This window comes from Ammodytes marinus (genome assembly GCF_949987685.1).
Source record: "Ammodytes marinus genome assembly, chromosome: 15".
NCBI lineage: Eukaryota > Metazoa > Chordata > Actinopteri > Uranoscopiformes > Ammodytidae > Ammodytes > Ammodytes marinus.
In genome coordinates, this window is record NC_137219.1 from 17,069,113 (window position 1) to 17,089,998 (window position 20,886).

Consider the following 20,886-nt stretch of genomic DNA (forward strand, 5'->3'; position numbering starts at 1 on the left):
GCACTCAGCAATGTTGCACTCATTGATGTAAACAGTGATGCCATTGCAACGTTGTGTTAAAAGGACGTATTCGAATTTCAAGAAACCACAGCCAAGGTATATAGGCCTGGTGAGCTAAACAGGAAGTCCATTCATCAGGGGACAAGACACTAACATCCCCCCGTCGTCATCGCAACATACTGTGTAATCCATGTGTGCCGGAAAAAAGATTTAAGTCAGAGTGTGCACATCAGAAATGACAGGCCTGCCAGTGCTGCAGTTGCCTACGTACATGGAAGACCTTGACAGATGTGTTTTGCAATGCCTTTTGAGGCTTTTTGGGACATATATGAGAGAGGAAATGACTGACACATTGATGAAGTAGTCCATCAGTTCTGACATTTAGTACAAGGAAGGTACGTCTTGAGACAGGACACGGCATCTGACCTTATGACTTTTGATCCCATTCACCCTGGCAGTAGATTGCATTATCTGATGTAAAATCTCTCAGGTGATACATTAGGGGATTCATTTGTTTAAAGGCTAAAGTCAGCTAATGGATCACGTGGTATCTTCAAAAACAGGAATGACAAAAATATACATTAAAATGTATCAAATGATAAAACAATTTGAAAGCCAGTTGTCACTTACCCATGCCCTTTTTATAATACAATCGTTTTTTTAAATGGTGGTCATTGCAGTTGTACCGGTCGCTTTAGTGTTGGATTTGTCAAGATTTGCATCATCCATCAGACAAATCCAAAGTAAGAGAATGTAGATGTATAAAGGAAGGCTTTGCCAGGTTTAACAATGCTAATTAGTGAATTAAAAGGCAGGTGTGTGTGTGTGTGTGTGTGTGTGTGTGTGTGTGTGTGTGTGTGTGTGTGTGTGTGTGTGTGTGTGTGTGTGTGTGTGTGTGTGTGTGTGTGTGTGTGTGTGTGTGTGTGTGTGTGTGTGTGTGTGTGTGTGTGTGTGTGTGTGTGTGTGTGTATATACTATTTATCCGTCAAGGTCAAAAGGTGAAAATCTAAATGTGAAAAAAAAAAATCTTAATCCCAAAATTGATATCTTTGCATTATGAACATACGCTTTTAACTGGAGTTATTAAATAATGCTGTCAAAATGACTGACCTCAGATCAATATGGCAGACAGCACATGGACACCTTGTCAGTCCAGGCCCTTGTCTCCAGGCTGGAGGTAGTCTTGGTGGTGGTGAAGGGGTTATGCACTCTCCTTGATCAGCAGCTGCTGAGGCGTGGTTGTTACATCAGGAACCATGACAGGGCCGGGGGGATGACGCACTCTCACCGTGGGGACTGACAAACCTGTCTCTGTGAAGTGCTGGCAGGGTCGCGGGGGCCGGGCCAGACCTTGCTTCCACTTTACCCACATCCATCAACCGTAATGAAACACCTCAAGGGCCCTCCAACTGAGTTTAAATCATGCCTGAGGGTGAGAGATGGGTAATGTCGACCCAAGACCATCATTACAGCAACAGGGATTTTTTTTTTTATTTAACGCTAGTGCGTAACTTTTTCGTAAATGAATGTCGGTTTCATACAAGCCATTGCCAAACGAGTTGACAGACAGTCGATTGAGTCTTTCAGCTCTACAAAACCCTCTCTGTATTTCTCAGTATGGCAATATTAACAAACTGGTGTCACCCCGTGACACTGGCGCAGGAGCTCAGAAAAATCCCAAGAAGCGACAACATTTTCTTTGAGTTGTTGATTCTACTGCAAAGATTAAACCTGGATGTACAGCCAAATGTATAAAATCCATGGGCGATCATTGAAGGCTTACATCATTTAGATATGCCGACAGTGTTATTGCTCAGAATTCATAATGGGGGCAGCAGAAGATACTCACTATAGCTTTAAAATAATAGTTCGACATTTTGGGGGAATTTGATTTTGTGTTGAGAACATTGACATCACTATTGTATCCGTCCTGTCTGGTAGGAATGCAATGCTATTTAATAATATGTGAGCATAACAGTTTGTGGCACGTAATTTTTGTTACCTTTAGACAGAGCCAGGCTAGCTCTTTCCCTCAGTTTACAGTCTTTATGCTAGGTGAGGCTAACTGGTTGCTTTCTGAAGCTTCAAATTAACTGGACATGTAAGAGAATGGTATTAATCCTCTCCTCTAATCTATCTCTTATTACAAATATTTTAGGCGTGCTCAAAATCTCAAGCTATTGCTTTATACTAATTCCCAAATCATTGTACATTCAAAAGTTACCATTGACCTTGAGCGTCATCTTAGCTTTATTTAGTCTTTGTGTTTTGGAGCATGGCTTTATGAAAAGGCTGGGAGATGCATTTAAAAACCCAGCAACCAGCTGCTTTAACCAAAAGTTGAGCTCTTTACTGTATGTTCCTGTGGAAGGCAAGCTTCTGAAGCCTCTCCCTGTTACAGAGTGCAGCTCCTACACTGCACTTCAATCCTCTTACACAGCCTACAGGACTTATTTCCATAATATCAACACCCCCACTGTAGTGTGCTATTGCATCAGACCCTTCAAACCATTAGCTAGCTTAGCACCAAAGTAAACCAGGAGTGTTAGAGGCCGTGTTTTTAAAATAGCATTTTAGCAGGGGGAAAAAAGTATTGCTTAAGATGACACTACATTTAATTTTCAAGGCTGCTGTTGTCACTGTGTGCATTAGGTCATAAGCCCTCAAAGCTGCTATGGAGATAGCCTTGGGAGGAGATAATTAAAACAGTAGCACCTTTGGGAGGTCCCACCTTTAGGGCTGAGAGGCAGACGTTTCCAATGCAACAGCCCTGCAGAGACCTCATCTGAAATTAATCAAATCCTGCCTGAAGGCAAGACTCAGTGTGCCAAGGTGTAACTGCGACAAAATGATACAAGTCATGAGTTTGAAATACAGATAAAAAGCTTTATTGGCTTTCAGTATGCCTCGTTCGAAAATGGCTCTACAGTAGATTAAGCTACAGCGCACACAGATTTAAATTATCATAAGCACTCTGTGACAGTAAAAAGCTGGTGTCACACCGTCAGCGAACACACTCATACACAGACACTTGGGTAAAATCCTTCCGTATGTCAAAACGTGGAAGGCAGCAAATGATACCCAGATAGAACAAGCTCATCGCGATCACCTCTTTTTCTCAAATAAGCATCTGAGTGAGGTGACAATGCCAATGTCTAATAAATAAACTAAGTGCTAAACATGGACTAATGTACGACTGCTCTATGGTTGTTTGTAGGTCCTACATTTCACTACATTAAATTGAATCCCATAGGTCATTTTTAAGTATTTCAGACTTGCTTTGACTTGCTTTTCGGTTTCCTTTAACATCCATTCAAATTCAATATATAAAACAGAATCAGGCCCCTATTCATGAACCTCAAACCTTGTCACTTGTTTCTTGGTTTATACCAAGTGTGCTTCAACTAGATTGCTGATGATTTGTTTTTTATGTAACCACCACTGAAGCTGACAGGACCCTGCAACTCAGAGCATGTCCACTAATGTTCTCTACTTACTTAAGGTTACATAATTGTTTACTACTGTAGCGTGGCCAAAAGCCAAAAACTTATTTGAGGACAAAGTGTGTGTAAGGCTTTCTTATTATAGTTTGAAATTGATACCAAAAAATAAAATAACAAACTTGCAATAAATACAAACAAACCCATACATGTCACAGAAAAAGTAACAGCTACAATAACACACATAAACATTGTTATAGATTTGCAAAATCATTCTAGTTAACAATCGGTTTTCCAAAAGGAAGTGGTCAATAAATATAAACAATAGAGATGCTGCACTGTTAGCACAGTACATGTTACACTGCTCTATGTTATGATACAAACCATGACATAAAACGTACACCTTCAGTACTTAAAGAAGCCGATATGCAAGGCACAACAACTGGCTAAATTATTAATGAAGAAGCATTTTAAAAGATATTAGTAGTCTTTCATGATTATCAAAGTGAACGAAAGAAGAGACAAAAGGGAATTTCAGCTGAATCACAGTGTTTTGACTGTGTACTAAAGGCTGAACCCTCACAGACTTTGATGATTTATTTTTCAACATCCTATGTCTGTCTGTCGGTCCCACAGGGGCCAAAAACCTCAGCGGAGAGAAAGGTTGGAGACAGTTGTGCACACATGTTCTGTATAAGTAATTGTTCTTTTATCCCAAAGTAAGTTTTTGATTCACAAAACGTTGACTTGTATGTCTCTGCTGTGCTGTCCATTATTTAAATGTGTCTATATTAAGTGCTTAGAAAGATGTAATAAGAGACTGAGGAAGACTCGATAATTGGGATTCGGCTGTAAAACATGTTTGAGATTTTAGTCCAAACACTACTCAAGAAGAGTCACATGTGTATGCCAGTTATGTGGATTGTACTATTAGCTGACAGATAGCTTAACATTAAAGGGCTATTGCAGCAAGTTGGATTTGAACTTCCATAGTTTCAGGACTTTCACAATATAGACTAAAAAAGAACAATCTAAATCAATGTATGTATGCAGGTATGTATTTACTATATATACGTATGTATGTATACATATGTATGTATGTACGTATGTATTAGGCCAAGACATCCTGACTTTCAGTTCCTTTTATGGGGCAAGTTCCACAAACACGTGATACTACATTTCCCACAATCTAACTTGATCGCATTTCTTTGTTAGATCATCTCTGCATGGCAAACACCATACCCCCAGTGTGTAACTTTTCTGTTATCATTTTGGGATTTCCAAATTGAGAAGACCTTGATGACATCACTATGACATCATCTGGGTTATTAAATCAGACTTGATAAAGCTCCTCCAGAGCCACAGAAGACATGACACAACTGTTTTAACCAACTGAGTCGCATTTACCATGACAGAGGGAGTTTACCTTGACATGTTCTTTATAACAAAAACATTAATGTTTGACAATGACTTGGTTGTGGACAATAAGACAATAGGTCTCAATTATCCCCTTTAATCATAGATTGATCTCTGATATCTAAAAGGCCATTGACAAGCTGGAAGCATATAATAAATAATAAAATACACCCATTTTTGAGAGTACAAATACAGACTGCACTGTAGGTCTGTCACTACTGTATTATCATATAATACAGTCTTTTAATTGAATTAATAAGGCGGAATCAGGCACTAAATAATTTGACTGTGGATGAAGTTTATTTTCGAGGGCTATCTAAGGGTAACTGATTAGCTAGCCTCCTGATATGTACCTCAACATGTTCATACAAATGTAAACAATCAATGATATTGCACTCAAGCAGCATACTAACATTCTGAATCGTGTGTCAGTATACGTACTTGTATACTCGTAAAGTGCTTTGATGTAACAATATTTGAGCAAACTGGAAATAATTGTCACCATTCCTATGTTGAATTTTTAGATACTTGAAAACGTCCACAGGTGAGACATGCCATAGCATAATTAAACCATGGTTTTAGGTGTACCTGTAACCCCGGGATCACACCAAAAGCTTCATGAGCTTCACTTGCAGCCAGCTGTCATGCATTTTCAATGTGCATCTGGCGCCTTGGCTGTGGCGAGCCGTGCAATGGCAGCGACCTGAGCACCCACAGGCCTCCATTTGAAGTTGAGAAGAGATTCAACTTTATGCAAAAGCAGCGACAATGCTTAAGCAGCAGCCAATTGCAGATCGGGATGCAATAGAATACAACCCACAGCAGCAATAAAAGTGCATCAGTCCCTTTGATGAAAGAGAAACTATATGACATGTAACTTTTCGCATATCGTGATAATAAAATAAAAAATACGCTGAAAGAAAAAACTCAAAAGGCAATAAATCTTAGTGTGATTTGAAATTAAAACGTCATTCTTCGAATGAAAGACAAATACAGTTGGCCAAGGCACATTTTTCTTACTAAGTAATACGCAGTGGAAATGTGAAAAGGTGTGTATTTTATCATCCTTGGTTTTGCATAGCTCTACTATAAACTTAATAGACTATTCAAAATCGAGCTCGATGTTTGCAACGCTGCTTGAACGTCCTGCCTCCGGCAAGCGAATGCTAGAGGGGCTGGCGGCGGGATGGCAGCAACCTACGTGCCCACAGGTGTATTTGAAGCTTTTGGTGTGAGTCCACATTAAGCCATACAGGGGGTACCTCAAATGAGCAACCTGAAGCAAAATTATGCATCCAAATACAAAGAGACAAGGCTCTGTGTTGCTGGGATTTGGTTTTCAGTATTAACATCCCACCAATGTCAGTCAAACAATCTTCCCATGCTCTCTTGCCTGGAAAAAAAGAGAAAAAAAACATACACAAAAGTATTAGTTAAAATAGGATTTTCTTTCATAATTCCCAGTTTCTTAATCTCAGGGCCCAGCCCACCCACTTCTCTTTTCCATATGAATGATTTGTTATCTATTACCAAGCTGAGACAGTAATGGGTAAAATGGAATTGCACTCTCATGCGACTATTTCTTCTGCACTCCAACAGGCCTCAGAGGTGTTGAATGTACTTTAACTTAAACTGGAAATTACACAGCGGTGGTGCAAATGTACTGCCTCTTTGTCTCTCTCTTCATCCATTTAACACATCAGCCATTTGCACTTCCATTTACACATGAATCGATTTCCCGATCCCCTCTCCCTGTCTCGCACACTGACCTTGTCACTGCTGGTGGAGTGTGTTGGGTGTGTCTCTCCTGACTCCAGACTCAGGACCGACAGACCGGAGGCTATTAGCTCCTCTTGGAAAAGAAAAAAGCAACAACATTAGCTTGAGCTATACATACCCATCCAGATGCACTGTCAACTAAAGGTCAGGGCCATTGAAGCTAGTGCATACCTGTGTTTGTGGTGCTGAGGTTGCACTTGGCCAGCTCTATGGGCTGGATGCAGCTACCCTGGAGAGAGGCACAGGCTTTTTCAGGAGAAGGGGAGGTGGTGGGAGCTGCGGTGGGGATGGGGGTGGGGGTGAGGGTGCTATCTTTTTTAGTACACTCGTTTTCAAAGGGACCACCTCCCTGATCCAGAGGAGTGCCATAATCCTGCTTGGCACTTTCGAGAAATTGCGGTGGCCCCTTCACCTTGTTTTGGCTTTTTTTAGGTGAGGACCTTTTTAAGAATCTCAGACCTCTGGATTCTGAGGTGACAGGTGAGTTCAGAGAAGCGGCGGCTTGCCTGGTATGAACCGCCTGGACCAGCTCCTCTGAGAAGCGTACTTTCTTCTCCGAACCCCGAGAAGGGGACCAGGCCTCCGCATTCCCCTGAGGTGATACAGGAGCTGTGGATCCACTCACTTCCTTAGGTGCGCTCGGTGAATCTGGGCTAGGTGACAGGTTCAGTTTTGAGTCCTGATCTTTGTGATCTTCTGATTCAGGGTCTGTGAGAGCGTCCAGTTCCTCCAAGAAATCATCCAATGCCGTGTCAGAAGTCTTGAGGAAGGGATAAGATCAACAAATCAGGCGCTTTTTTCCTGGTTCTATCGACCAATAAATCTTTACACACACACAACCGGGTTCGATGTCTCACCTCTAGGTTCTCTCCTTCTTCATTTGCCTGCCATCTATAAAATAAAATAAATAATTTTTATAAAAAAAGCTATTCTGTAACAATGACAGTGACAGTTGACAGTAAACGTTATTTTGGGAAATATGCCTAATCACATTCTTGTCAAGCGTTAGATGAAGAAATTGATACCACTCCTCATATCTGTACAGTAAATATATGAAGCTACAGCCACCACCAGCTGGTTAGCTTAGCATTGGCACAGGAAACAGGTGGAAACAGCTAGCCCTGCTCTGTCCTGAGGTAACACACTCTTCCTGAAAGCACCTCTTAAGTTCACTTATTAACATGTTATGTGAAAAAACAAACAACGAAGAAAGTCACTGTCCCTGGCGAAGACATAGCCCTACACATTACCCCCCCCCTGTTTTGTTCACAGATTAAATCAACAAGATAAAACGTCTTTAACTAAAGAGCTTTACAGAGGCTGGTAGGTGGTAGTTGTTATGTAAGGGCAGAGCTTGGCTTGCTGTGTCCGCCTATTGTAGCATTATACATTACTGTAAAGACATGAGAGTGGAGTCAATGTTATCATCTCACTCTCGGCAAGAAAGAGAGAGTTAAGGCTGAGAAAGGTGGAGCTAGAAAGCTGTAGCTCTGGTTAGCTTTTACTGTAACTGTTGTGGAACTAGACTTTGTTACCAGCTGTGCCGGCAGCACAGCCTGAACACTTACCTACTTCCATCACTGAACCACATAGAGAGAAAATCATCCGGCACTTACACTCACACACTAAAAGGCTCTAATGCCTCGCTTCCAGGTCTGTGGCCTTGTGGCTTTTTTTAGTGAAGTAGTAGTGAATATTTAACAACATACACAGCAGCTTGCACCACACCAGAGGAAATGCTGCAGGAGAAAGCATGATGATAGTTAGACCTGAGCGAGGCCCTGTGGTTTATTTAGCCAGCTGCCACAACTTCCACATCCAGTCTCACGACATCCAGGGGAAATTGTACATTAGGGCACAGTGCAGGAAAACAACACGCCCTCCCACATTCATTTGTTATGTATTTGATAAGTTGTGGTGGGTTTTCTCATAACACTCAGTGTAGGCTGTGGTGAGAGACATCCGGGAGGTTGAATCAGCTTTAACATCAGGATGTGTGTGTGTGTGTGTGTGTGTGTGTGTGTGTGTGTGTGTGTGTGTGTGTGTGTGTGTGTGTGTGTGTGTGTGTGTGTGTGTGTGTGTGTGTGTGTGTGTGTGTGTGTGTGTGTGTGTGTGTGTGTGTGTGTGTGTGTGTGTGTGTAAAGATGATGATACTGACCTCCTGGCTCTCCCAGTCAAACGATCTATGCCTTTTGCATTGCTGCTCATCACTTGCACGTTTTTAGCTCCCTTGTCTTTGCCTCGCTTCTCGTGACCTATGGCAGAGGAGCGCTGAAAGTTATTCATGGGCATTTTAGATAAACAACAACTATTCTGTCTGCGGAGAAAATGGTCTTGATCTTAAATTGTGTCCTCGCTGTGTATTTTAATATTTTATCTGGCTTTCTCTTCCAAGCTGATATTGCTCCTATTGACCCAGTTTGATGAACCCTAAGGGAATTTTTTACCACACTAATATCCTATTCCAATGTAAAAAAAAAAAAAATCAAATTTTAGCAGAAAGAAGCCTGATTCGACTGGCAATCTCACAGTTGAATAGTACAATAGTAAAATTTGGTTATGAAACAAGGACTATATATGTGTTTCTCCAGAGCAAGAGCTACACATTTTAATGATTTAAATACTTTTCAACAGTTAAGTGTGGGATACCTTTTGAGTCAGAGGCACATGCCCTGGATTGTCCTTTTTTAGCATTTCGTCCACCTGGAATAAAAAAAAAAAAAAAAAAAAAGGGATAACAATAAAACAAATCCCGTTACTATCGTTTGGTGATTTGAAAAGTTCTCAGCTTGGACCGTGTGAATGTCTCACCTCTGCTAGAAGGCCCCCTGTCTCTGTCAGGCAGGGATTTGTCTGGAAACCTAAAGAGATAGAAACACAAACCAATTCAACCAGTGTCTTGGTCATGACTCAGAATTATTCATTCACTTTTTCGTTTTTGTGACATGTCAAACCCCATTTCTAATCTTTTCTGACATGAGAGTTGCAACATAAGAGCCTGATGAGTTTCTTCAGAATCAATGGGACGTTTTGCCCCCAGTGAGTCACACCCTCGCATTTTACGTCCAGGGAGACCATCTAAATTGTTGAATCAAAAAAACATTTCCTCTTCTATTCTTACACGAGGGCTCTTGTTTAAGCCTTGCCAAATAAGGAAAGGCATTCCATCCCTTATCCCGACCTAAAAATAGGCCGCTCCTCCCTTGTCTCTTTACATTTTCTTAAACAGCACTTTAATTTACCCTGCAGCCGGGCCACTCTTATGTACAAGAGCCTGCTTTGTTTGAAATCTAACATCAACACTTCAGATGAATGGGCTGGATTCTTTTTTTTTTTATCTGTTCAGTTTGAAGCTGTGATCAAACTTAGTCTACAAAAGTTGAGAATAAACATTCAAACAACACATGCAATACAGTTATAAGATACAGTCACATAATGTCCATAAAATGATACAATTAGGCCTGAAACTGAAGTATTCAGTGATGCAGTCATTTAGCAACATCCTGTGACTTGATTTAGTCTTGTGAGCAAGTGTTAGGACATGTAGCCACTATACTTCATCTAATGGATTTTTCCAGTGAACAATCTAACCATCTAACAAACAGGCTGTTTGTCAAAGAAGAGAGGAGCAACATTTAATAAAAACAACTGCTAGCTAGGCAAGGGATCGCCTAAGCCAGTAAATTAGCAGACTACATTATAAAAAAGTTACTATGTGTTCTATGCACAGTTTACATTTTAAGAAAGAGGTCCTTAAGTAACATTTGTGGGATATAAGCTAATTCACTAAGAGTGATGCCATTCTCATGTCTGTCAGTAAAATATGTAGCTGCGGTCAGAAGACAATTAGTTTAGCTTAGCATAAAGACTAAAAGCAGGGGGATTAGCTAGCCTGGGTCTGTTTGCAGACAGTAAAATCCACCTACCTGCACCTCTAAAGCTCAATGTTTAATATATTCTAAGTTTGTTTTTGTTGTCGCTTATCAAATCAGTAAATAAATAGTAAAGATGTAAGTTTGTGGCCAATAAATATCATTATTCTGCGCATGCCAGTTCCCCTGAAATGAAATATCAACAGGAGAAATAGCTGAGATGTCGTCGGTTGAGGTTGAAGTGCTGGGAAGTCTTACATGTTATCTGTTTTGTCCATGTCCCACGCCCGTCTCCACTGGCCCTTGGCGTTTCTGTGGCGCGCCACCCTGTCCTTGTCGATCTGCTCGCGCTCCTTCTTCCACTGCACATACTCCTCCTGCTCTTCTTTAGATGTGGGCACGTTAAGGTCGGTGCTGGCCTGCGGGCCCTCGGACTCCTTAAAAGACACAAAACAGTCAAATCTATCTTAGTGGGTTATACTTTTTTTTTTAAAGTAGCCTTCTTAAATAAGTAGGTACGTTTAAGTAGCCTTCTTAAATAGTATTATACAAAAGTAGATTTATACCATGGTACTGTCCACTAATCAGTAATGGAGCACTGGTATTAGAAACATGCCTACATTAAACACACACTAGAGTCACATTATAATACATCTGAAGCAGCACTCTAAACACAATTTATAGCAGTGAAGGGAACAAGTTCAACAATAGCCTGGGTGGTCATAAACAAAAACTGCTTCTAATCTCTATACAAATCACTGAACAGCAACAGGCCGGTATTCACCGTTCAAAAAAAAGGGAACAAACAAGGACATTTCTTGTATTTTCATGCATTCTACATTACTGTAAAATGCCCTTCACTGTCTCAGTGTTAATACTAATGATGGCCTCTGGGGGGGTCCATTCATCCAGTCAGCTCCACTTTGGTTACAAAAAGCCTCTTGTTTGTCTGACCATGATGACTGCGAGGCAACACAATCAAATTGTTTGAGGCAATATTCAGGGAGAAGGGCTGTGTACAACAAATGGAATTTGGTCCACATCCCCCATTCCACCTTTAATCTGTTCATCGATTACTGTAATGAAAGCAGAAAGTATTGCTTGCTAATGTTATAGTGATGATCTGATGAAAGGCTTTTAACACATCAAAGGAGACAAGAGGCTGTGTGCTCGTCTTGTAACAAAGCCCTCGATTCGAAAACCAGCACTACAAATGCAGCTATGCCCTGAGGGTTATCACACAAAAGACCAGCAATCTCTTACAGCAAGGGCTCATCAGTGCTCTGCTTTTTATACTTCAGTTATAAACACACAATAGGAGGTAAATTGTGTTGTCATCTAGAAAAAAAATACAATTGTGTGCCATATCTTCGCAAAGAGGGGGGGGGGTATCTACAAGCCGTCAGCACATTATGAAAGACGGACAGAATAACAGCACAGTGCGGTAAGAAACCGTGATGTTTTCCCCTCAGGTGTGGACCAATCACAACCAAGTAAACATGTTGCCTTCACCGTGTACAGTTATTGGATAACATGGCATCTGTGCTTTTTTTCCATCTCCTCTCCCCTCCCTCTCATCTATCCCCCCCCCCCCCCCCCTGGAGGACATCTAGGGGCCACAAGGGACGGCACTTCTCGCATGTTGCAACAGGCCGAGTCCTGCTGCCACAGCCAGCCGCCCTGGTAATTAGAACCTTTCAATTTCTCACCTTCGCGAGGCCTCGCAGGGAGGTTGTAGGGTTCCAAGGTAGGTGGGGTGTTAAGACACTGAGTCTGGCCCAGTGCTGACAGAGAGCAGGACTTTGGTTCAGACAGTGCGCGTGCATATTTAGATAGATGATGAAATAAGACTGATTGTGCTCTTTTCCTGGACTACTAAGCCTCTTCTTCTTATCATCAAAAGGAAACACATGAAAATGTCAGAAAAGGTTTACAGTTTATTTGTAAACCATACATAGCTATCAACGCTAAGGCCTGTCTGACCTTCCACCTCTACACAACATATCAAAAACTAAAACTAAAATTCAGCATGGTCTTTCATTGAGCACACGCTTGGCTCAGGCAGCCAAGTCAGAGAGAGGCATGAACAGCATCACTTGTCATGGCGTAGTCAGCAGGCCTTTGAAGCCTGTCCTCCCTGCCTCCCGAGTTCGCCTGTTTACCACAAGCCTGATCTGTGAGACAGCTCTGAGCCACTCCAGCACCATTAACATGTGAACCATCAGGAGGCAAACGGGGACAAGCGCTTTACAGACAGGAGGGTGGGGGCATGGCAACGTGTCGCACCTGTCTGCGTGCAAACGCCAGAGGTTAAGGTGATGGTGTATTTGCATTTCTCAGTTTTTCTTGTGTGCTCGCGTTGTGGGTGCTGTCATCTGGACACTTTGTTTTTCACATTTCTTTGCATTTCTGTGAATCGTGTGAGTTACAACCCTGAGATTTTTCAGATTTCTGTAGAAGCTGGAGGTAGTTACAATATGCATGTTAATTATGTTATAGGCATTTATGTTGTTGTGTGTCTGCCTGTGTACCTGGCATTGTTCTGAAAGCCTTTGATGATCCTCAGTGTGCTTCTGCCCGTGTCTAACATCATCCTGTCAGAGATATGAGGGGGGGGAAAGGACAATGAGCATAACAACAATAATGGTGACACAGCAACTTGTTTGCCAGCCAATTAAACACTGTTGTAAAGAGTCACATTACCACTGCCATGAACAGCAAAAAGCTAATCAAGCCCAGAGCAGAGACTCATCCATTAGAAGATCGGATTAGAAGGTCTACACTGCCACCGAGTGGACATACGGTGCTACAGTGTCATTTTGCACTTGACGGTTCAGTTTGCAAAACGGCCCCTCTGCAATGAGGTCATAAAAACGTGCAGGTAGTTGAAACTCAAAAGGTCTGAGGAATGTATCTCCTCTCACGGCAGGTAGAGAATAGTGTATTTCTGACAGCAGAGATGTGAGAACACCAGAGTGGATGAGTGACTCATGTTGCTATTAACAGCAACACTTGCACGAATGGGCGATGGGGGGAGAAAGACGATAAACACTGGACAGAGTGGTCTAGTGACACCCACATGAACACTCATGCACGCTCTCCTGCCCATAGGCCCACAGATGCAGTCCGGCTTCTGCACAAAGACAAAAGACCCCCCCGACTACCATGTTTCTTTTCTTCCTTCTCCCCTCACTCCCTTCTTCCTCTGCCTCTCTGACCCTTTTGCTGGCACCTTGCCAGGCCCGTCTCTTTTGCAGCATAATGAGCCTTTTCAGAGTGAGAAGGCAGTCGAATGTTAATTAGATCAAATCGTCCCTTTCAGGATGGTGGGAATGGGGAAACAATCAGTGCCAGAGGAGAGCAGACCAGACCACTCAAGGTTTCCAGAGAGGGGAAATGGAGGCTGGAAACAGATGGTGGGCTGCCAGGAGTATCTCCCATTGTCTCCCCCGCTGGTTTTTCCTCACTCCCTATTCTACGTTTCCTTTCCTCCTGTCTCTCTCTTTCTCTCTCGTGAGTGTGAACTGACAGTCTAGTAGTGGCCGTACTTCCAGGCATTACAATCTGACTGGGACGCGGCCAAATAACACCCCTTTCTCAAGAGTCATTATTTATTTCCAGGGTGTCACGCACACTCACACAATATTTCAGAGGCAGGGCAAAAAAAAACATAGCAATAATTCCCTAACATTTGCCAGATACATCCCTGACATTTTCTCCTCCCATCAACACCGCTTTGCAGTGTTTAACCCCTTGGCGCTGTCATAAACCATGTTAAATGACACCGGTTATGTAAACAGCGACCACGTGGTTGAGATTCACAGATGACTGGTGCACTAGAGCACTGGCGGCTGTTCAAGTGCTGATTCAGTCCACATGATAAATAAAGGGGGGACAGACTAAGCGGGCCAGAAATAAAGGCAAAGCAGGGAACACACTGTGCAGCACATAGATTTAGTCCACACATTAACTTCGGGGGGGCCTGTTAGCAGCTTTTAGTGCAGCAGCCAATCACATGGCAGACGTATGTATACATATTTAGAAAAGAGGCTCAGAGACCCCTCCTGCCACCAGACTGTGTCTGTGTTTACAGTGGTGAGGAGCAGCTGTCTATGTTGTGCATAAGCTTATTGATTGGGCAGCTCATGTGCATCTGTGAGTGTGAGGATTTATGTGTGTGTGTCAAAGCAGCTGTTTCAGACTTTCTGCACAGCCGGGCAGGGGGGCTAAGGTCAATGACAGTGTGGCATTTGATAGCCCAGTGGGCAGGTGGGACCTGCATGTGCACGTGTGTCTGCCTATCTGCGTTAAACACGGGATCTAACACATACAGTATATAAACATAGACTGATGATCTCATTCTATTGATGGCAAGGCCTTTAGTGAGGACAGGCACTTTTAAAACATTGATCTTTCTTTCATGGCCCTAGAGGGACTTAACAGCATGTTCCACACATCCGTAGGAATCTACACATAGAGGTTTTTCGTATGCTAAAAATACATCGAGAGCTCCTCAGAAGGAAAATACATATAAAACATATCCATCGGACAAGAGAAGGATTACACAACAAAAGTTTGAAAAATGAAAACTAATAATCAATAAAAACAGACATTCAGGCCCTCTTTTCAAGATTCTACCTTTGTTAAGATTCTGTTCTACAGTGCATCTACTCAACCAGCAGCTCTATTAGCAGCCTCCCCACCCCCTTCCATTGATCCCACACCAGTCAGTCACGGCTCCGGCCCACCTCCTGTCCACAAACCATTGTACTCAATCACTGGAGGGGTGTGTCCAGCCGACATGTCTGACATCTATGTAAAACATGTTGGTGGGTGCAGGCTGAAGAGTGTGAACAAAGGGGGGATGTGCGAGTGGGAGCAGACAGGAGGTTGAGGGCAGGGACTTATATGCTGAAGCGTATACTATGGCGGGAGTGTTCATATTCAAACCTGAGCTGCTGTGTCCCTCTTGGTGGAGTGAGGTGGCTGCTTCCCTCTCCCCGCTGACTCCACACGCCTCGCCTGTCCGTCATCCGTAGGGCTCTTGATGTCCACAGGGCCTGGCCTCTTCTCCAACCTCTCACTCACTACCCTCTTGCCCTGGAGAGACATGTTACTCATGTTACAGTGTCATAACTATAGCCTGTGTGCACTGCTTATAATGTACAATGCATACACACCATTCAAGGCCAGAGGATTTTGAAAGCTATAAAGAGATCTAAGCTTTCTGATTGGACAAGATTACATAGCATACCTCTCACATTTCTAGCAGTGCTAGCAGCATGTCTGCTTGGATAGCTATGACCGGTCTGTCGGTCAGCCCCACCAAACTTGGGATCCACCGGAATTAAATATCTATTAACAACTATTTGATGCATTGCCATGACATGTGGTACAGCTATTCATGGTGCCCTGAGACTTTATCTGGATGACTTCAGTGATTCACAGGCTTCTCATGTAGCACCACTAGCGAAGCTTGACGTAGCACAATATAGAATTGTCCAAATCATTACGTCAGATGAAATACCTGCAAAACTACCGGCCTTCCGACCAGTGCCAGCTGTATTTTGTGCTTGCATGCTAAAACACTCTACTAAGATGCTAAACACAGCAAACATATCTTGCACATGTTAGCTCAATGCCATGCAGTGGCTCACTGATGTTCCAGTGTAGATGTAGGCTTAAAGCTTTAAAGGTATATTCAGCTAAATGTGCTGACGACACCTTGAGTTCTTTGATTAAACTGAAACTTGATGCACTGACTAAGTAACGGTCATCACAAATTGGCCAAATTCAAGCGCTGAAGAGTACACTGAAAACTAGAAACCTAAAGTCATAAAATATAAAGTAATCTTTATGGAAACATGAAGTAAAACACATATTATATATTTATATACACAAATAAAATATATCATGTTTTTTCTTCTTTTTCCTCACATTGAACAAAGCATTTTAGTATGAGATGCATACGTTTTTTTTGTTGTCTCTGTGCTTATTGTCCTGTGTGTCTGAACTTTGCTGCCTGACCAGGTATCTCTTGAGAATGAAACCCAGTGTCTCAATGAGATCACCTGTATGAAAAAAAGGTTAAATAAAATAAAATAAAATAAATAAATAAAATCAGCTTATGGAATAAAATGTATGCGCCATATCAATCATTCCAAAGGGTGCTGCTGCTTTATTTGCAAGTTTTCATACTTGTTTTCTACCTAGTTAATACAATGCGTAATACAGTGCGTGGTGCACTTATTGATTTGAATAAGACTTTTATAAGACTTGCTTCGTTGTTTTACGTCTGATTATTACAGTAAAACCACAGCGGTTTTGGGTTCTCCTTTCTTTTTTCTTGCCATGTGAGGCAGAAATCGGCACTGCACGGTATTTACCTTTTTGCCTGCCATGGTGACCATTAGCTGCTTCCTGTGGCCTCGGCCAGCACCCTGCGGAGGGCCCTCTCCCCCCCTGTCGTTCCCGGCCTCTTGCTGTCCTTTCTCAGCTGGTGAACCACTGTTGAACGGCTTTGTCACCACCACTCGATTATCCTGCTAACCAAAGACAAGACATTTTTTTTTTAAATATTCATGTAGTTAGTATAGCATCCTTTCCTCAGAAGCATCTGTGGCTATGTGCTGGCAGCAACAACTGCAGTGGTGTGAGGCATTAGTTAGTCATGGAGTACTTTAAGTCCGTCACCTCGTGTGGAAAAACTCACACTGGTGGTGGACTTGCTGATTGTGATGGTAAGATCGTCGGCTTTGCCCTTGGAGCCCTGCAGCGCCATTCCTTCCTCTTCTGCCCTTTTCCTGTCCTCCTCCACCTCCTACGAGAAACACAACGAAAACAAGAAACTATTCAGGAAGCCTGATTGAGCTGCAGGCTTTTCACAGGCCCCAAGACCTGCATTTGTACACCTGATGACGGCCACCAGTCAGACACTACTCTGCCTGCGAGCATTTGTCCTTACCTTGTACCTCTTCATGAGCACTTCGTTCTTTCTGCGGAGAGCCTGGATCTTCTTGTCCAGCTCCAGGTCCCTCTCTTGATCCCTCTTGGGCAACATGTCACTGGGGGTCTGACAAGAGACACATCAGATCATTCATACAATAAAACAGTATATAGTCCAAACACAAAAAGCTGTACAATAACTTTTCCTTACGAAAACTGTGTCAAACTCTCAACCCTCTGACTTACATAATTTGCTATCTGATTCAAGAATAATAAAGCAATGATTACAAATATAAGCAGACATTGCATGCAAACGTTTGGTACGTGAGGGTTTTTAAATACTTGTTGTGATGGAGGCACTTTAGTCTGTAGGCTGTCAAAGCCCTGCATGTGCTGCGATAACACACAACACTAACCCGCCCTCACACCCACCACAGATGGAGCATTCATTAGGGGAGGCTCGGTTACACAGGGAGAATGCATATGCAGAGCATCCTAAACTTCCCAATGCGGTGAGCACGGGCATGCCTCTTCACACGACAAGAGGCTCCATACCTAAAATCTCCATGTGCTCTCACGGAACAGCAACTAGGCGCGTGTTAACAGTTGCTTTCCAGTAGCCCTCTCTTTAGCATGTACCAACTGCAAACGTGTACAAGAGAGCTGCTGAGTTGAATAAATGTGCTCAAATATTCTAAAACAGGCAGCATTTGGATAACATAACACGTACATCTCATTTCCTTAAACCCACATTGATTGAATGTTTCCTTTTCCAATTTGGTCCATCTTAGGATAGCTTTGATTTAAAGGTGGAATCAGCTATTCTGGAGAGCACTTGTTGTCAAAATCACTTTTTGACAAAATCAGCGACTATCTCGTCGAGATCCGCTATCTGTTCGTACTGTGTGTGCGCTGATATAAATGGTGTTATAATATAGCCTGGGCTCTGTAAACGGTTATGTAAACAAAGGGTATGTAAACAAACAGGCCCACCGTAGCTAGCAACATACCTGTTTACAGAGCCTAAGCTGTGTATAAACACTGGATTTTACTTCAAGCGCACACACAGTACAGACAGGTAGCGGATCGTGAGGAGATTTGACCAGCTTTCTCCAGAATCGTATACTGCACCTTTAAGCTACAGCTAGCAGCAGGTTATCTTAGATTCTTCTTCTTATAATAATCCACTTACTAAAAATGTGCTTGTAAGTGGATTCTGGAACACCTGTTCCTTTTGGATAGGGCAAGGCTAGCTGTCCCCCCCATTTCCCAGTCTTTATGCTAAGCTAGGCAAGGCAGCTGCTGGCTATAGCTTCATTTTTAACAAACAGATAAGACAGTGGTATCACCCTCTCATCTAACTCTTCTCTAAATTGGCAAGAAAGGGAACAAGCTTGTTTCCCAAGATGCTGAACTTTTCTACTAACTATTTAAATTGGTAAAGCAGTGTAAATGAAATGCTGGCACGAGGACTGGTCACAAGGCAGCTCAGTGTTTCAACGATACAAGCCTCAGGCAATGAGATGATACTAAAGGTTTTAACAGTAATCTGTGGGATTTATCACAGAGAGTGATGTGAAACATAAGTTATGAGTTTGGTTCTTGGCTTATTGCAAGCCTCACAGCTGTGGGATACATTTATCATATCATCAGAGGGATTTCATTCAGCACACAAATGAGACTATGGGACTCAAACTACTGACAATCACTGTCAAAGAATAAGGAGATCTCAACTCTATCAGTTAAAACAAGCGTTTCCAGCTTTGAATCAATGCTGGCATCATCTGTTGTTACTCACAGATGAGGGGAGGTGACAACAACGCCGTCAAAAACCAAAAGTCGCCACTGCTGCTTGTTAAAGCTGTGAAAAAAACACAATTCACTTCCCACTCTCCACACTCTGCATACATTATTGGGAGAGGTCAACCCTTCTAGACACTTGCAGGAAGCAGTCAAGCAGATATGTCAAAGTTAGTCAGTCAACATCCATGGTTGCCCCAGTGACGACAAGAGAGTCAATTCTGCTTTAATGTGATACAGTATTACTAGCAACAGCATGATGAGTCATGGCTGGCGAGCACATCAGAAAGTTTGGACCATTTCTTTCTAAATGGTTATCAGCAAAGACTTTTCACACAACAACAAAAACCACACACCCTGAAGGCAGATGGTTCCAACCTGCCATCACACAGAGAGCATGAGAAAAAAAAAAGTTGGGACTCACTCCTAGACGCGGCCCGGCCCGCTGGAAAGTGGCTACCTCACAGCTTCTAGTTGTCAGGGTATCCAAACACAACAGACCATGATGAGGACATACCACCAAGAATAGGCGCAAGGGAGAGACACACTGCCGACTCCCCGATCTCAGTTAGGCCAAATGGCGGAGATTGTGAGTGATCCCCGCAGTCCGCGAAGTGGGGGAACAGTAGTAGTACCCATCTGGGTTTTCGGCTGGCCAGTTCTGTGCCTGCTCAGCTGCAAGGCTAACATACACACACACATACACAAAACACACAAGAGACGTAGTGTGGGTCTGCCAGCGGACAGCGACCATGCCCGGACAGGCAGGCAGACTGCAGGAGGAAGAGGGGGGCCCTGCAGATAGAAAGCTGCCAAGGTTTCCCTCCCCAACCCACCTACGGGAGCTACAACAGGGGAGAGAAGGAGCCAGAGACATAACTGAAACGCTGCATGTAGCCACGGATAAATCTGCGACAGAGCAGGAGAAGATAAAGAAGGGGGGAACCTAATACCACAGAGGGAGAGAGAGAGAGAGAGAGGGGGGAGCAGGCACTCACAGGTCTTTCCATGTCAGCGGTGGGAGCCGGGCTGGGTCCAGACGCGAGGCAGCCAGGGCGGCAGAGAGGGCTGCCTGGAGTCGACGATCATGCCTCGATCACAATGAACCAAGTTGGGCAAGCAGCCAAGACGTCTGACGAATGCACAGAGCTCCCCTGTTAACCCGATTCCACAGCACCCATCCGCTGGTCCTCTCCCTCTCTCTCTCCCTCCAACCCTTCCACCCTCCTGCACATATGCTCTCTCACTCGCTCTCTAAAGCACTTGCTCTTTCCCCTCCTCACTTATCCTCAGCTCAAAGCATGCTGGTTAAATACTGTGCCCCCTCCCCACGTAGTACGCACCCTGTGAATTTCAAATCAAATTGGGACAAGTGCTAAATTGAGACCACACTGAAAGTTTTTTTTCCTGTTTAAGTAAATATGAGGGACCACGTGCTTTGCAGCCTCAGAAAAAGAAGAAAAAAAAATGTTTCCTATTAAAATGCTGGAGTGGCAGTATGGTAAACGTTTTGTATCCATTATCTCATCTGATTAGTTTTTTCACTAAAGCCAAATGTTAACAGGTATAAATACATCTTTATTTGTGCTCATAATTTGTGGTGAATAAAAGTGTTTGATAAGCATATGAAAAGT

At 43.0% G+C, this 20,886-nt stretch overlaps 1 protein-coding gene across 1 annotated transcript; it reads right to left on the reverse strand.

The window, feature by feature from the left end:
• Positions 1 to 5,800: 5,800 nt before the first annotated feature.
• ccdc9b (coiled-coil domain containing 9B) lies at positions 5,801 to 20,468 on the reverse strand. Its single transcript, XM_080042710.1, has 14 exons — positions 20,251 to 20,468; positions 17,472 to 17,579; positions 17,220 to 17,327; positions 16,894 to 17,049; positions 15,458 to 15,607; positions 13,039 to 13,101; positions 10,766 to 10,944; positions 9,447 to 9,496; positions 9,285 to 9,338; positions 8,794 to 8,890; positions 7,493 to 7,526; positions 6,807 to 7,395; positions 6,626 to 6,708; positions 5,801 to 6,249 (listed from the first exon to the last, which is right to left on the reverse strand). The coding sequence occupies exons 1-14, from the start codon at positions 20,260 to 20,262 to the stop codon at positions 6,223 to 6,225; spliced, it is 1,710 nt and encodes a 569-aa protein (XP_079898836.1). The 5' UTR covers positions 20,263 to 20,468; the 3' UTR covers positions 5,801 to 6,222.
• Between the last annotated feature and the right edge of the window lie 418 nt (positions 20,469 to 20,886).

Bases quoted from the DNA above. Each gene is read 5' to 3' on its own strand.
- ccdc9b (XM_080042710.1), bottom strand. The intron at 10,945-13,038 runs GTACACAGGCAG...GTGTCTTTTAAG, and splicing joins GGCTTTCAGAACAATGCCAG to GAGTCCGAGGGCCCGCAGGC. The intron at 7,396-7,492 runs GTGAGACATCGA...CCCTTCCTCAAG, and splicing joins AAGAAGGAGAGAACCTAGAG to ACTTCTGACACGGCATTGGA.